Here is a 14,068-nt window from a genome sequence, read left to right on the forward strand (position 1 = left end):
TTTTCAAGTCCCATGGGGAAAAATATCTACTCTTAAAACTTGAGATCCTGCTACATCAGGAATATTTTTAACCAAATTGTTCTATCTGGACATAGACAATTAACAAAGGAAGCTTTCTAATTGTTTTTCCTGAAATTAGATCGGAGCCATCTCTCTCTGACAGGCAAGCCACTTGGGCCAGCAGGATGCTTGCCACCAGCCTAATGAATCTGACAGCTGTGTTTAAAGGTTGGTAATGAGGACCAGAAACACAAATATAGCTCCAAGAGTTGATGCACTGCAGGTAGAAAAGAGTTAGAAGACCTATAAAGCTCCAAGAACCTATAAAGCTCCCCTCCTTTTTGGGTTTGGTTTGTAATGTTCAAATCTGCACAAATAGTCCCTTAATTATTTGCACTTAATATACAATACTGATTTGCATATCCCAAAAATCTCTATTACCCACTGTTTATTGACAATTATAACAACAGTGACCCTATGTAGGACTATGTGCCAGGCAGTATTCTAAGTGCCTTAGTACTCTTCAAATAAAAATCAGAATTATCTGTTCAAATTTCTGTAAGTTAGAGGGGGCCTTGTTAGGACACCTGTTTAGTAAAGACCTATATAGCCATGTAACTTGAATTTCAGTCAGATACAAAGGTGTTTTTTACTTGATCAAATAAAGATTATGCTGGCTAATTCTATAAAAAATAGAAATGTATTAAGCTTATAATACTAGACAAATAAACTGTGAACTGGTGATTTATTTGGTAAATAAAAAACCTACTTCTAATAAACCACTGAAATGACAAGTAGTCATATCACTTAAGAGGGAATTTTTTTATGAGTAGACAAACAAAAAATGCTAATACTAATTTTAAAAGACAAATGAAAGAAGTGGAATGGAAAGACTCACGTTGCACATTTTCAGGTTAGCTATATGTAATGAGGTCTAAAAAAACATCCACTTTTAAAAAGGAAACATTTTTTAAATGCAAGGATCATTCACAGTAAATAGATTCTTTGCTATATACTTGGGTTTCCTTTGAAAAATTAACTAAAGTATGGGCGTTACTAAATCATCTAAAAAGTTAGGCAGTGCTATTTGTATGTAACAGTTTGCAATACTTTAAATTTGATTGTGATAATATCCATAGTAATTTAAAAATGGAATTCTATAAAGGATGTTTTGTCACTCTAAAATATATCACCCTCCCCACTGTGTGTTTTCCCATGTAAAATGTCTATTTACTTAGATCTTAAATAGTTCTAGAACTTAAGGCCACAGGCTGTTATGAATTGTGTCCTCCAAAAATATGTTGAAGCCCTAACTCCCAGCACCTCAGAATGTGACCTTATTTAGAAATATGGTCATTGCAGATGTAATTAGTTTAGATGAGGTCATACTGAAGTATGGTGAACCACTCGGATGTAACTGGTGTCCTTCTAAGAGGGAAATTTAGACACAGAGGGAAGAGGATGTGAACACACACGATGGATGGCCTTGTGATGACAGAGACAGAGACTGGAGTGATCCGCTAGGACCCCACGGACGGCGGAGACCTGCTGGAAGCCTGAAGAGGTAAGGAAGATTCTCTTCTGGAGACTTCAGAGAAAGCGTGGACCTGCCAACACCTTGATTTCAGACTTCTAGCCTCTGGAACTTGTAGAAAATGAGTTTCTGCTGTTTTAAGCAACCCAGTGTTTGGTATGTTGTTACAGTAGCCCTCGGAAACTAATCATCCCAACCATCTAGTAAAATCTACCTTTCCAAAGGCGCATCTTTTAAGTATAGCATAGCTCTGAGGTCAGCAAAACCTGGGTTCAAACACCCACACAAATCAAAAGCTATGTGACCATGGACTTCTTTGAGTTTGCTTCTCTATTTGTAAAGAAGAAATAACAAATCCTAGCTAACAGTGTATTTCTGAAGATAAATTACGTAGTCTGCGACACAGAGGTTGGAAGTATTAAGTCTCTCCACCCCCACACTCTCTCCTCTTTCGCAGTAATGCGATGCTTTTTAACCCGTGGTCACAGACTATTTGACTAAAATTCAGAAAGTAATATGATGAACAGAGGCTGTAATTAAAATATTAAATAAATTTCATTTTAAAAAACACAGTCCTAAATGAAGCCCTAATGGTTTTACTATTTAGAAATCTCTAAATCCTTATCCTGCAGATGACCACAGTGATCCAAGATGTGAAGATCTGCAGAAACTCCTGAGATGTAAAGTGCTGTCTTCTCTTAACTACAGGCTCAAAGTAACATCCATCACCAAAGAGGGAAAGATCAGTTCTTAAATAAGAGTTATCCTGTTATAGTTGCAAAGGTTGTTACTTATTTAATACAAGTCTTGTGATTTTACTATATTCTTACTAATGTGTAACTGACCCGAGCTCAGTAATAAACACAAGAGTCATGTCATTAAAAAAGATTGTTCAAATGCAAGAACGTTTTATTTCATGTAATAATCACAACATAGGTAAAATAATAACTACTTTTGGTAAGATTAGTAGAAATAGAAATATAACTCACAAGTATGATAAGCATGTTCCCTTGATGTGTGCATTAGGTAGTAATGGCCTAAAGATTCATCTGCCCAAAGACTCTGAAAAAGGTAATCCAAGGCCAACACCGTGACATGCTGTAGATTAAACTTTACATAAATCTAAGTTCCGTGAATTTAATAGAAGACTTGGAAAGAAAGAAAACCTAGAATCGGGTTATATATTCTAATAAAGTAAAATAACTGCAAATTAACTACTGCCACCACAGACAAAGGCTAGTCTCTAAACTCTCTGAATTCAATCAAGTGGTGAATAAAGACTAACACTGAATGTTTACTATGTATAACTTTACATACCTCATTTAATTCAAGTCATGGAATATTCTTAATATACGAGTTTTATACACAAGAAAAGAGGTTTTGGCTGCACGTATAGTATAGAAATGCCAAATCTCAGAAAGGAGATGCCAAAGCCACATCTAAAATGTAAACTGGCTAGCAGTCACTAGCTCTGCTTTGAATGTATTAAAGCATTTTAAAATGTAAGAGGTTTTAAAATCTTATTTAATTTGTGGGAAAAGGCGTGTTCAAAAAGAACTCTTATTTAATACCAATGCCAAAGAAACCTGCTTCCAAAATAGCAAGTTATGCCCTGGCCAAGTAGCTCAGTTGGTTAGAGTGTCATCCCAACGCACCAAGGCTGCAGTTTGGATTCCTGGTCAGGGCGCATACAAGAAGCACCAGAATGCATAAATAAGCGGAACAACAAATTGATGTTTCTCTCGCTAAAAAAAAAAAAAAAAAAAAAAAAAAAAAAATTAGCAGCAAATTGTTAAGAAAGTTAGTATTATGCCATGGTATAACCTTAAGAAAAAACAAATCCTGAACATAAAATCTAAGGAAGTGAAGCTGCAGTGATTGCTTACAGCAAAAGAAGACAGCCCATGTATGTGTGTATACTTGTACCCATGAGAACAGCTCAAGTTCAGTGTTTAACTGCAGCCTTACCCTAGGACAAGCCTGGTGGGGATGTCCCAGTTTATGGTTTTCTGCCTCAATTTGCCTTTCCTAAAGTGAAGAGGAATCACTGGTGAGCCTCTGTGATGTGTGTCTGACACTTTATTAGGTGGTGCAGACTAATTTTTAACTTAATAGACCTGTGTTTCATTCTTTGCTCAAATATTTACAAGTTATAAGACCTTGGGAAGACTTGTGACTTAGGTTTCTAACTACCTCACAGGATTGCTGTGAGGATTACATTATGCAGGTAATAAAATTATCCTAGTTCCTGTCACATAATACATGTCCATTAAATATTAACTAATATCAATAATAAAAAAGCATAACCCTACAGATTAGCTATTAAGGAATGCACTCAGAGGCGCAGTAATTTTGTTCAAAGACATACATCTAGCAAATGTTAAAGCCAGTTTTGAAAACCCAAAGGCAGTGAAACCTGTGCCCTTATAAAAAGCATCTCAATCTTGTTAGTCTTTCCCTTTGTTCCTGCTGCTTCTTCAACTGGTCTTGTACAGAAGAGAAAACTTATTTCATAGACGCAAGGAATTTAAATGCTGGAACTGAACTTAGAAATCAGCCAGCCAAGGGGCAGCAAGCTGCCTTCAGCAGCCCAATCCATTGGATGGTGCTTGCCTGGAACCGTGGGTCAAAAAGGAGGCTGCGATGAGAAGGATGTGAAGATTCTGAGAAGGGAAGGAAAAGACACAACAGGGACAGCTGCCCAAGGAGGGCGGGTTGATAACGGCGACGGGGGAGGGGGTGGTTTTCAACACAGGTCAGCCAACGTCTACCTTATCTGCCATTGCTACACAGTGTAATATGCTCATTAAACTCATCTAACTCTCAGGGCTCCGTTACAGGTTACAGGTTCACTCTCTACCATGTGCTGAGCTCGGTGCATAAGCACTCTCAGCTTCCTTCATTACAGGCCCTCCTACTACCCGACATTTCTCATACAACATCAAGTTAGCTCATTAGCACAATTACACCCATGTGTAGTAAGTAGTAAGACACTTTGATTCTAAGACACTTTTTATATTTTAATATTATATGTGTTTTACAGATTATTTAGAGTATTTGTTCTATACCTTGATTAGAACAAGACAGTGTAACTGGACGTGTACATACAGGATGAAAAGAGTCCCATGAAAGAGGAGAGGAGTAAGTAGAGGAGAAGAAAATGTCTGAGCAAAGTTCACGCCGAAATACAATGCTGATTTGCGTTACTTTCTGATATGCAACCCACATCTCAGTAGTCCCACTAGTAATGCTACTTCTAGTCCAGCCGTGGGCAAACTCCGGCCCGCGGGCCGGATCCGGCCCGTTCGGCCGTTCTATCCGGCCCGCGGAGCCGAAAGAGCGGAGGGTTCTCTTGCTCTCCCCTCCGCTCCTTTACTTTGAATTTATATTAGTTCACACAAACACTCCATCCATGCTTTTGTTCCGGCCCTCCGGTCCAGTTTAAGAACCCATTGTGGCCCTCGAGTCAAAAAGTTTGCCCACCCCTGTTAGTCCCTAATAAAGTTAATGGTTACAGTTCTGTTCCAAATGGGCTTTCTATATAACCAAAGCATTTAATTACATGATATCAAATAAATTTTTATTTGAGGTATCCTAAACAAAGTTTCACTTGAGTCAAAAATGCTTCCTACAAAACCATCTCATATGCTTCCTCCCATCCTTATCTGCTATAGTTCATTTTTAAATTAATGCTTGAGTTTTAAAACGTCTGTGATAATGGACTTCTCTAGTTTTTTTCTTCATCCTTCAACATCAGCTGCCACAATTATGTATCTACTTTCTTGAAATACTAAAGATAACTGTGTATCACTCAAGTATTTTACTTTTTAAAATATTTTAAGAATCCCAAGTATATGGTATATTAAATATTTATGTATTTTAATGTAGTGAAAGTGGGGATACAGGGGGTTTATAATATATATGTAGGGGTGTGTGTGTGTGTGTATAAATGTGTATTTCCCCAGGAGATTCTGCACTAGTAGGTTTGTGGTGACCCCCCAAACCCCCAAATTTTCAGAACTCCACCGGTGATTCTATTATTTATTTCTTGCCTGAAAAACCACAGAAATAGTGTATTTCAAATTGCTTCCAATATGCATGCCACTATTTAAAGTATGCCCCCCAAAAGAAAACAATCTGGGCCATTCATTTTAAATTCTAATTCCAGAAAGTTTTGCTGGATCAAGGTATCTTGCTTTTAAATTTCCAATTATAAACTACAGTAACCCGATTTTTTTCTTCAAAAGTGGAAAATATATAACTATCAACTTAAGTTATACTTTAAAAGATGTTATATAAAACCACAGAATCAATGAAAACATTTATAATTCTCTGCCACACTACAGTATTTATGATTACTCATAATAATGTAGTTTTTATTTTGCCTATCTTAAAAATATAAAGATACGGCTCCCCTCTTCTATATTATGCAAAATATTTAAAAAGAAAAATGTTAGTTTTCTTTCTTTGAAAGAGTTAAAAGCCCTAAAACATTTTATTAATATAGCACCCAATAAAGTAATAATGATAAAGGCACATAAGGTATAATAAAATTTGATTAAAATTTTCTTTTTCATTAAAGGTTGTGCCCATCTAAAATACATGCATAAAGTTCAATATCGAATACCACATTTCTTTGATTCTAAGACACTTTTTATATTTTAACATTTCTGAATTAAGGATGGGTCTTATAATCAGTGACATGTCATATTGAAAGCATTTATTTTATTCTTAATGGTGCTTCTTACAATCAATGAAAAATGACACCTTAGACCTGATGAACTGTGTTTATAAAAAAATACTTTTTCCAATTAAAAGAGCAACTTTTTCTTTTTAAATGTGACACAATTGCCCCACACTCCAAACAACCCTAAATGTGGAGCTCCATAAACTATAATCTTTGATACGGGTGAAAAAATGGCCAATAAATTTAATGAAGCAACTAAATTATCAGGACAAAAGAAATTACTCTGGTAAGAATATGATAGCTTAAATAAGTAACAAATTTTACCAATAAATTATTATATAATTTCCAGAGGTTTAAGCAAGTAATTTTATACTATGCTATCCTCCTATGCTTTCTTAAGTATTTGTCTGCCCTATGTATAGACATAAAATTAGAATAAAGGTGCATTCCACCTAAATATGCTGCAGATAAAGACTACTTTGCTGTAAAATAAGTTTCTACCTACCATACAAAAGATCAAAGTACAGTATATGCATTTATGCTAAGGTCAGAGCCAATGTTTAATGAAATGTTTAAAGACATAAAAACTATTTAAATATTAATGTCTATTAATACTGCAGGCTACTGATACTGCAGAAAGTCATACCATTCTCTCTCTAACAAATCACAAATCAACATTATGGTGTATAATGCCGATACTGCCTGTAGCACTTTAAATCATTTTATTAAAGTAAAGTGGTTACGTTACTCCTTGTAAATTTCTAGTTGCCAGCATTCTAGTGACAGCACTGTGACCAAAAGCATCAAAAATGTGATAGGGCCTATGTCAAACTTATTAAAAACAATTAAATCTTCTGTGCATCATTTTTTAAAATATTGAACATAAATTTATCAATTTTGAAAATTCAGTACAAAAATGATTAATATCCTTTCACTTAAATAGTCAACAAAACAAGTTCACCGGGAGAATAAGTACACATAAATTCTTTTCAGCTACGTTAAGAGCATCACACATTTCCAAGATAGGTTTCTAGATTCTGTAATGACAAATGACGAGGAAACTTGCACCACCACAATCTTCCAACCAGTGCAATACCTGCACATAGTTTGTTTTTAAGCTTGCACATGAAGGCCAACAGCGATTTAAAAAGCCTGGGATTAGAAGCCAGTGAAAAGTCTCACCTTCTTTCCTATTACCTATTCCAAGTGCATGTCACTTAATTTTAAAAATGGTAAGTGCAACTAAAGGCGTCTGAGAGACACTCCAGTCCATGTAATTTCCTTGAAGACAAGGCAAATCTTTCCCAAACATTAAAATTTTGTGCCTTTGTCAGTTTTCCCTATTACCCTAAGGAAAAGATTGGAAACCAAATTATTGAACTGAACTTAGTTACCTTAAAAATAAACACCAAATTCCCCTCCCCCCCGCGCCCCGTCACCCACTTTTCCAAATAACAAAATAATGTACTATTTCTATTTTAGAATCTGTAAGAAGAAAAGACTTTCTTTTTGGCCAGGAACAGTAAAGACCTATATATAGCTCTCTAGGTCATCAGATATGGTTAGCAAAAACATCCAATTGTAAATAGCTGGTATGATCTTATGATGGGGGTGGGGTTATTGTTGCCAAACCTAACTTAAGACTTCTACATAAATAGAGCAAATGATGAATTGTTGGGAATGCACAGGAAACGAGGACCAAATGAAGCCATCATTAGAAATGAAAAAACACCAATGGTTTTATACATATGTGTATACATACGTAAAACCCAAAGGAGACACAAACAATAAATGAATGAAAACAAAAACAAAAATAAATAATTAACAGAAACCAAGACCAAATTTTTCTGCTCCTCAGTTTACCTTGGAGATTAATCTGAACTGTGTAACCCAGAGCCTGCAAAACACACAATAGACACTTTGTTCCTGGTATACAAATGAATGTTTTTAAATCCATCAACAACACTATACACTTTGTGCCATTAAGATACTCACGTCAGGCAAGTGACCAGCCAGTACTTTAGCACTAGCACTATCTATGCAGAAGAGTAAATAGAATGTGAAACAATGCAATGCAAGCAAGCATTTATATGAAATCTGGGCGCATGCTAAATCTGGCCTCATGATTAATTATATATTTTTTTAAATTAGCAAACCGCCAATGTATTTCTTTATAGTATTTATTTTCCCCTTCATAAAGGCTAAGAGCTGTAACTATGAGCAATGTCAAGTTTATCTAATTCTATTCAGTTTTTAAAAATATTTTATTCTCTGAACTATCAACATCTATATTTCTCTGTATGTGCATGAATACAGACATACAGAGAAACAAAATAACCTACGACTCACACAATATACACTGATTTTATATACAAACTAATGAGACTGCATGGTTTTCATATTAAAGCACATGCTTTTCCACCACAGTTCTTCATTGTTGTTTTAGGAGTAATAGAAACCTTTTGCAACTAAGCACATGCAGCTAACGATTCAGGGTTTTAAGAATTTGTGGGTTAAAAAAATACAATTCCTAGAACACTGTTATCAAACAAGTAAGTTTTATTGGCATCTAAAAACAAAATTCACCCAACATTGAAACGTACTTTAATATTTATGTTGTTGTTTTCTTTTTTACTCACTGCAGTATGAGGAACAAATCACAAACACTTACTTTGGAGAAACAGAGACCATAGTGTAGATTTTACAAAATCACTTTTTAAAATCTCTGTATTGTGCTCCTCAAATGTCTAGAGCCAGTCTTTGCATAAAATATCACAGCTTTGTCTATTACCTTAAAATTCTGCAGCAGCCTAAAGATATGGGTAAGATATACCACGGCTTGCTATTCTGATATATACCTATTACCATATCCAACCTAATAGTAGTATCTAAAAAATCCTTTCTTCCATAGGAAGTCTCTGACAAGCTGTTATTCATTTCCTTGAAGTTAAAAGAATCTGGGGGCAACATTTATATTTTATCAGAAAAATAAAAAATGTTTACCTATCATGTTCATATTAAGAACAATGTCTATACAAGTCAGTTGTACAATTATTTTAAGAGAAAAGTGAACATGAACATCAGATTAACTTAATGCTGGCAGACAAAAGGGAACACCTATGGTCCAGTCAGCCATAATCTATTACAGAGAGATGACAACTTTACAAAAGGTATCTTTTTACCTACTGAGCGATGATTATGTCCCCTCAGTTTCTGTGTTTTCTACCACTGGTTCACTTTCTATATCAGCAACTGTGTCACTCTTCTCCTTGTTTATTTCATTTGACGATGTCAGTTTTTCATAAAGTTCAGGTTCATTCTGTACTGGTAAAGGTGGTGGTTGAGCATGTCTCTCAGCATTTTCACCATTAACCTGAGGCACATTATCACCTTTTCGTTGAGAAGTGGCCCCTTCAAAGAAATCAAAAACCCGAGCATGGGGAGGGGGGACCCAGGTGTTTTGAATTCTCTCTCGTCCAAGACGATTTCCATTAATTTCTCTGCAGAAATCAAAATCTCTGTCATCCCTATCCCTCTGCCTCTCCCAGTGTCTTCTGCGGTCATCAAAATCCCTGTGAACTTCTTGAACAAATCCTCTGTTCCAAGGACCACTTCTGGGATCAAATCGATAGCTTCCAGACCGAAATCTCCCTCTTTCTTCATGTAAGCCTTTTGGACTAGCAAAGACAGGTAGAACCCGATGCTCTCTCTCATCAAAATCTCTATGCCCCCATGGCTTCTCTGGAGTAAAGCCAAAGTGGTCTCTTCGACCAAGATGATCCATGCCTGGCCTCACAAGGTTCTCTCTGATATCTACAGGAGGTCTTACAAAATGATCCCTGCCATCTAATGGAGGCCTTCCAGGACCTTCTCTTGGATCTACAGGCCGTCCAATCACATCCCTAACATCCACTGGGGGAGGTCTACTCATGCTTTCCCTGGTTTCTATAGGAGGAAACCTATAATCTCTGTCGCCTTCCTGTTGAATGTTATCATTCCCAAGCGGTATCCTTTTTTCTGGATTAGCAATATTGTCTATACTTTGCCTTCCAGGAATAAGAAAAGGTCTTTCTGGCTGACTAAAAATATCTCCTGGAGGAAAAGGACCACGGGGAGGTGGATGAAGAGCTGAATCAAGCATCGATGGGGGAGGGAGTCCTCGTTGGGGTGGAATTCCAGGCTGTAGCAAAGGAAATCTTGGTCCAGGTGCCTGCGGTATTAGTCCTGGACGTAGGTCCAACATTGGCATTACAGGCATCCTTTGATTAGAGAGATGTAAAGGGGGTAAATTTTGAGGCCCACCGGGTGGCTGTGTTCCCATAGGTCCAGGTGTATTTAGAACATTGGGTGGCTGTACTCCTATAAGTCCAGAATTGTTAGGGAGACTAGGGGGTAGTACTCCCATAAGTCCAGAATTACTCGAAACACCGGGTGGTTGTATTCCCAAAATTCCAGAGTTATTTAGAATATTTGGTGGCTGGGCTCCAATAATCCCAGAACCACTGGAAACGTTAGATGGCCGGACTCCAAGAATTTCAGAATTACTTGGTGCATTTGGTCTTTGAACTCCAAGAATTCCAGAATTGTTTGTCACATTTGGCGGCTGTCCTCCTAAAATTGCAGAACCACTTGGAATATCATTTGGAATCACTAAAATGGAAAGGGGAGAAAAAAACAAAAAAAAGTTATTCTGGTATAAAAAGAAAACTAATGCTATAATTTCCAGCAGTTAGCTTAGAGTTAATCAGCTAAATTCAAAGTATACTAAATACTAAGTAAGAATTATAGCTAAAATTAATACCAGTTATAGTAAAATTTAAATATTAAACACGATCTTTAATTTAACAAAAATGCCAGGTTTTATACTGATTTGCCACCTTTAAACCACAATTCTTAATATACTAACAGTGGTGCCAAAAAAGAAAAAAAAAAGACTTGCTGCTTTCAAACACCATATTTATTTCTAGACCTGGCTAAATAATACCTGTCGTAAGTTATTTATACTTATTATGTGTTCATTTTTATCATTTTGTAGGTATTCATATTTTGTGCAATCTTATTTTAATAACACATTAAATCAGTCCCATTAAGCAAAAAAAAAAAAAAAAAAAAAGTAAGTAGAGGGAGTGATGTCTCAATGGAAAGGTGTCAAAATCTATACTATCCTGAACAGAATAACAAATTTGTTTTTAATATAAATTTCAGGGGACAGTGATCTCTTTTTAAAAATTGCACTTCAATGTGTGTGCATTAAACTGGTTACAAATTCATGGCACCTCGGAATTAAACACCAGTATACAGAAGCAGTACTTATGATTTAACTTGTGTTTCTGGGTATTTTCATCTTAGTTTTTACCTGATCTGGTGTTTTCACCAGAAGAAATCTGATGGTCTATAAGATGAGGTACTTTTTCTTCAGGCTCTGCTTGTTTAGGGGGAGGATTAAAAACAGTTCCAGCTGGCAGAGTGGAAGGAGCAAGACTGCTGGCAACAGAACCACCTGGTAAAACAAGGCTACCAAATCCAACCTCTTTCACAGTTTCTGGAGTCATGGATAATGGCGGCTGCACCAAAGCTGTTTAAAGAGTGAGAGACTGTATTTCAGACTTAATTATCTCATCATTCCTGTGCTAAGTTAAAATATTAACCATGAATAACAATGGCCTTGCCAAACTTTTAAATGACTCCCTATCCTCTCTCCCCAATTGTTTGGTATGATTGTTCAATTAACAACATACAGTAGGTCCTCACTTAAGGTTGTCGGTAGGTTCTGTGACTTTAAAATGGTGTAACTAACCACAGGCTAGTTGATATAAACAAGTGTTAAGTTCCTAAGGATCTCATAAACATTGTAACCAAACAACATTGAGTGAAACAAAGTTACTCGAGGACCTTCCCTATAGGAATTTTCTTCTGGTCCCTCTATTTCATTTACAATAAAAACTACATTCTTTCATAGCATCCCTGTATTACCTAGCACATTGTGTATCAAAGGTCTTTCATTGTCAGAAATGGAGCAGCCTGCCCAAGGGGGACTGGTTGAGCATCAACCTATGAACCAAGAGGTCATGGTTTGATTCCTGGTCAGGGCACATGCCCAGGTTGCAGGCTTGATCCCTGATAGGGGGTGTGCAGGAGGCAGCCAATCAGTGATTCTCATCATTGATGTTTCAATCACTTCCTTCCCCAACCCTCCCTTCCACTCTAAAATCAATAAAAATGTATTTTTTTAAAAAGAAAATGGAACAAACTAAAATGCAAACATCCATAATCCATAATCACTAAAGAAAATGAGGAGAAAGTAGAGGAGGGAAAGGGAGAAAAAGAGGAGAAATAAGAGAAATCCTCTCCAGCTTCAGCCATTGGATAGCACTGGAATTAATATAGAACTCATTACTCTGAAAAAAGGCATTTACAGGAAAGAATTTAGCATCTACGTGTACAACTGTATGTCAAGGTAACTAGATATTCTTAGATGATTAAGAGGAAGTTTTTCTTTATAGAAAAATTCTAGTTAAGCAATACACAAAGAATTATAAAATTCGAAAGATTACCACTTAGAAATTAATGAAGATTAGATTTAAGTAATAGTGATCAATGGATGGAAACCATAGGATGCAAATTTGAGGGAAACATTTTTAATCACCAGGCTCCAATACTGAATGCTCTGATACATCTTAACATCATTTAAAGTGGGAAAAGAAGGCACTGCCTGGCTCCTGATGTGATGCACCCCCACCTTTAAGGATTCTCACCAAAAAAGAAGCAAGCCTTTGGTGCTAAAAACTTCCTATTCATAGGAAATTCAAGGAGATAGAGGGACAAATTCAATACCATAAACAAACAAACAAAAAAACCCCACAAATACATCATTTGGAATCTTGCATAACTGTTTCTTTAATCAATCAAATGTATTAAGAATTTAAAAAGAGCCCAACTGGTGTGGCTCAGTGGTTGAGCATCAACCCATGAACCAAGAGATCACCAGTTTGATTCCCGGTCAGGGCACATACCCAGGTTTCGGGCTCAACCCTCAGTAAGGGGTGTGCAGGAGACAACCAACTGATTTTTCTCTCTCACATCGATGTTTCTATCTCTCTATCCCTCTCCCTTCCTCTCTCTAAAATCAATAGAAACCTATTTTTTTAAAAAGGATTTAAAAAAGGAAGGGAGGTTTGGGCAGTACTACTCTAGATTAAGATATTTAATACATACACACACAAAAATATGATGTAGGGACCCTTCTTTGAATTTTGACTAAAATAAACCAATTATAAATAAACATTTTGAGACAAGAATGCCAATCTGAACATGGACTGACATATGATACTATTAAATTTTTTAGAAATCATTTAACAACAACAAAAATGTGTTTCTAAAAACTTTCATAATAAAAAAGAACAGTATTTCAAAAGAATGAGAAACAACACATTAACACTCCATAAATTAAGAAAATCCTAAAACAGAAAACTCACATGTTGGTACTACTGGTGGAATAGTAGGCGGTGGTACAACAGGTGGTGGAACTGGTGGTGGCATGAAACCTACATGGAAAAAAGAAGACCCAAAATAAAACAGCATAAGGAAAGTTACTTCTTTCAAAGCAATGATTTCAATATCTATAAGTCAAATTCTACATCTCTAAAAAAGTCTTTATTACTACAATCTCATATTTGTGAATGTATTTTCCATTTTAAAAAGTACTTTTATATATACTACCTTATTTGAGCCTTAGTAAAGTATAGAGTGTGCTAAGGCAATGCAGAGAGTTCCTCATTAAGAGGAAGCCCTGTGGCACTCTCTACAATGCTACAAAATTAAAGATTACAAGCCAGGCAACCTGTTTA

General features: G+C 36.1%; 1 protein-coding gene across 1 annotated transcript in view; it reads right to left on the minus strand.

Annotated features, from left to right (window-relative positions):
- Window positions 1-8,758: 8,758 nt before the first annotated feature.
- The window catches only part of SCAF8 (SR-related CTD associated factor 8), a 71,191-nt gene continuing 65,881 nt past the window's right edge, over window positions 8,759-14,068 (minus strand). The window contains 3 exon segments of the mRNA XM_080663719.1: window positions 8,759-10,871; window positions 11,578-11,796; window positions 13,697-13,765. Coding sequence (XP_080519845.1) covers window positions 9,418-10,871; window positions 11,578-11,796; window positions 13,697-13,765 — 1,742 coding nt within the window. The 3' untranslated portion in view covers window positions 8,759-9,417.

The sequence above is a fragment of the Plecotus auritus genome (genome assembly GCF_963455305.1).
Source record: "Plecotus auritus genome assembly, chromosome: 4".
NCBI lineage: Eukaryota > Metazoa > Chordata > Mammalia > Chiroptera > Vespertilionidae > Plecotus > Plecotus auritus.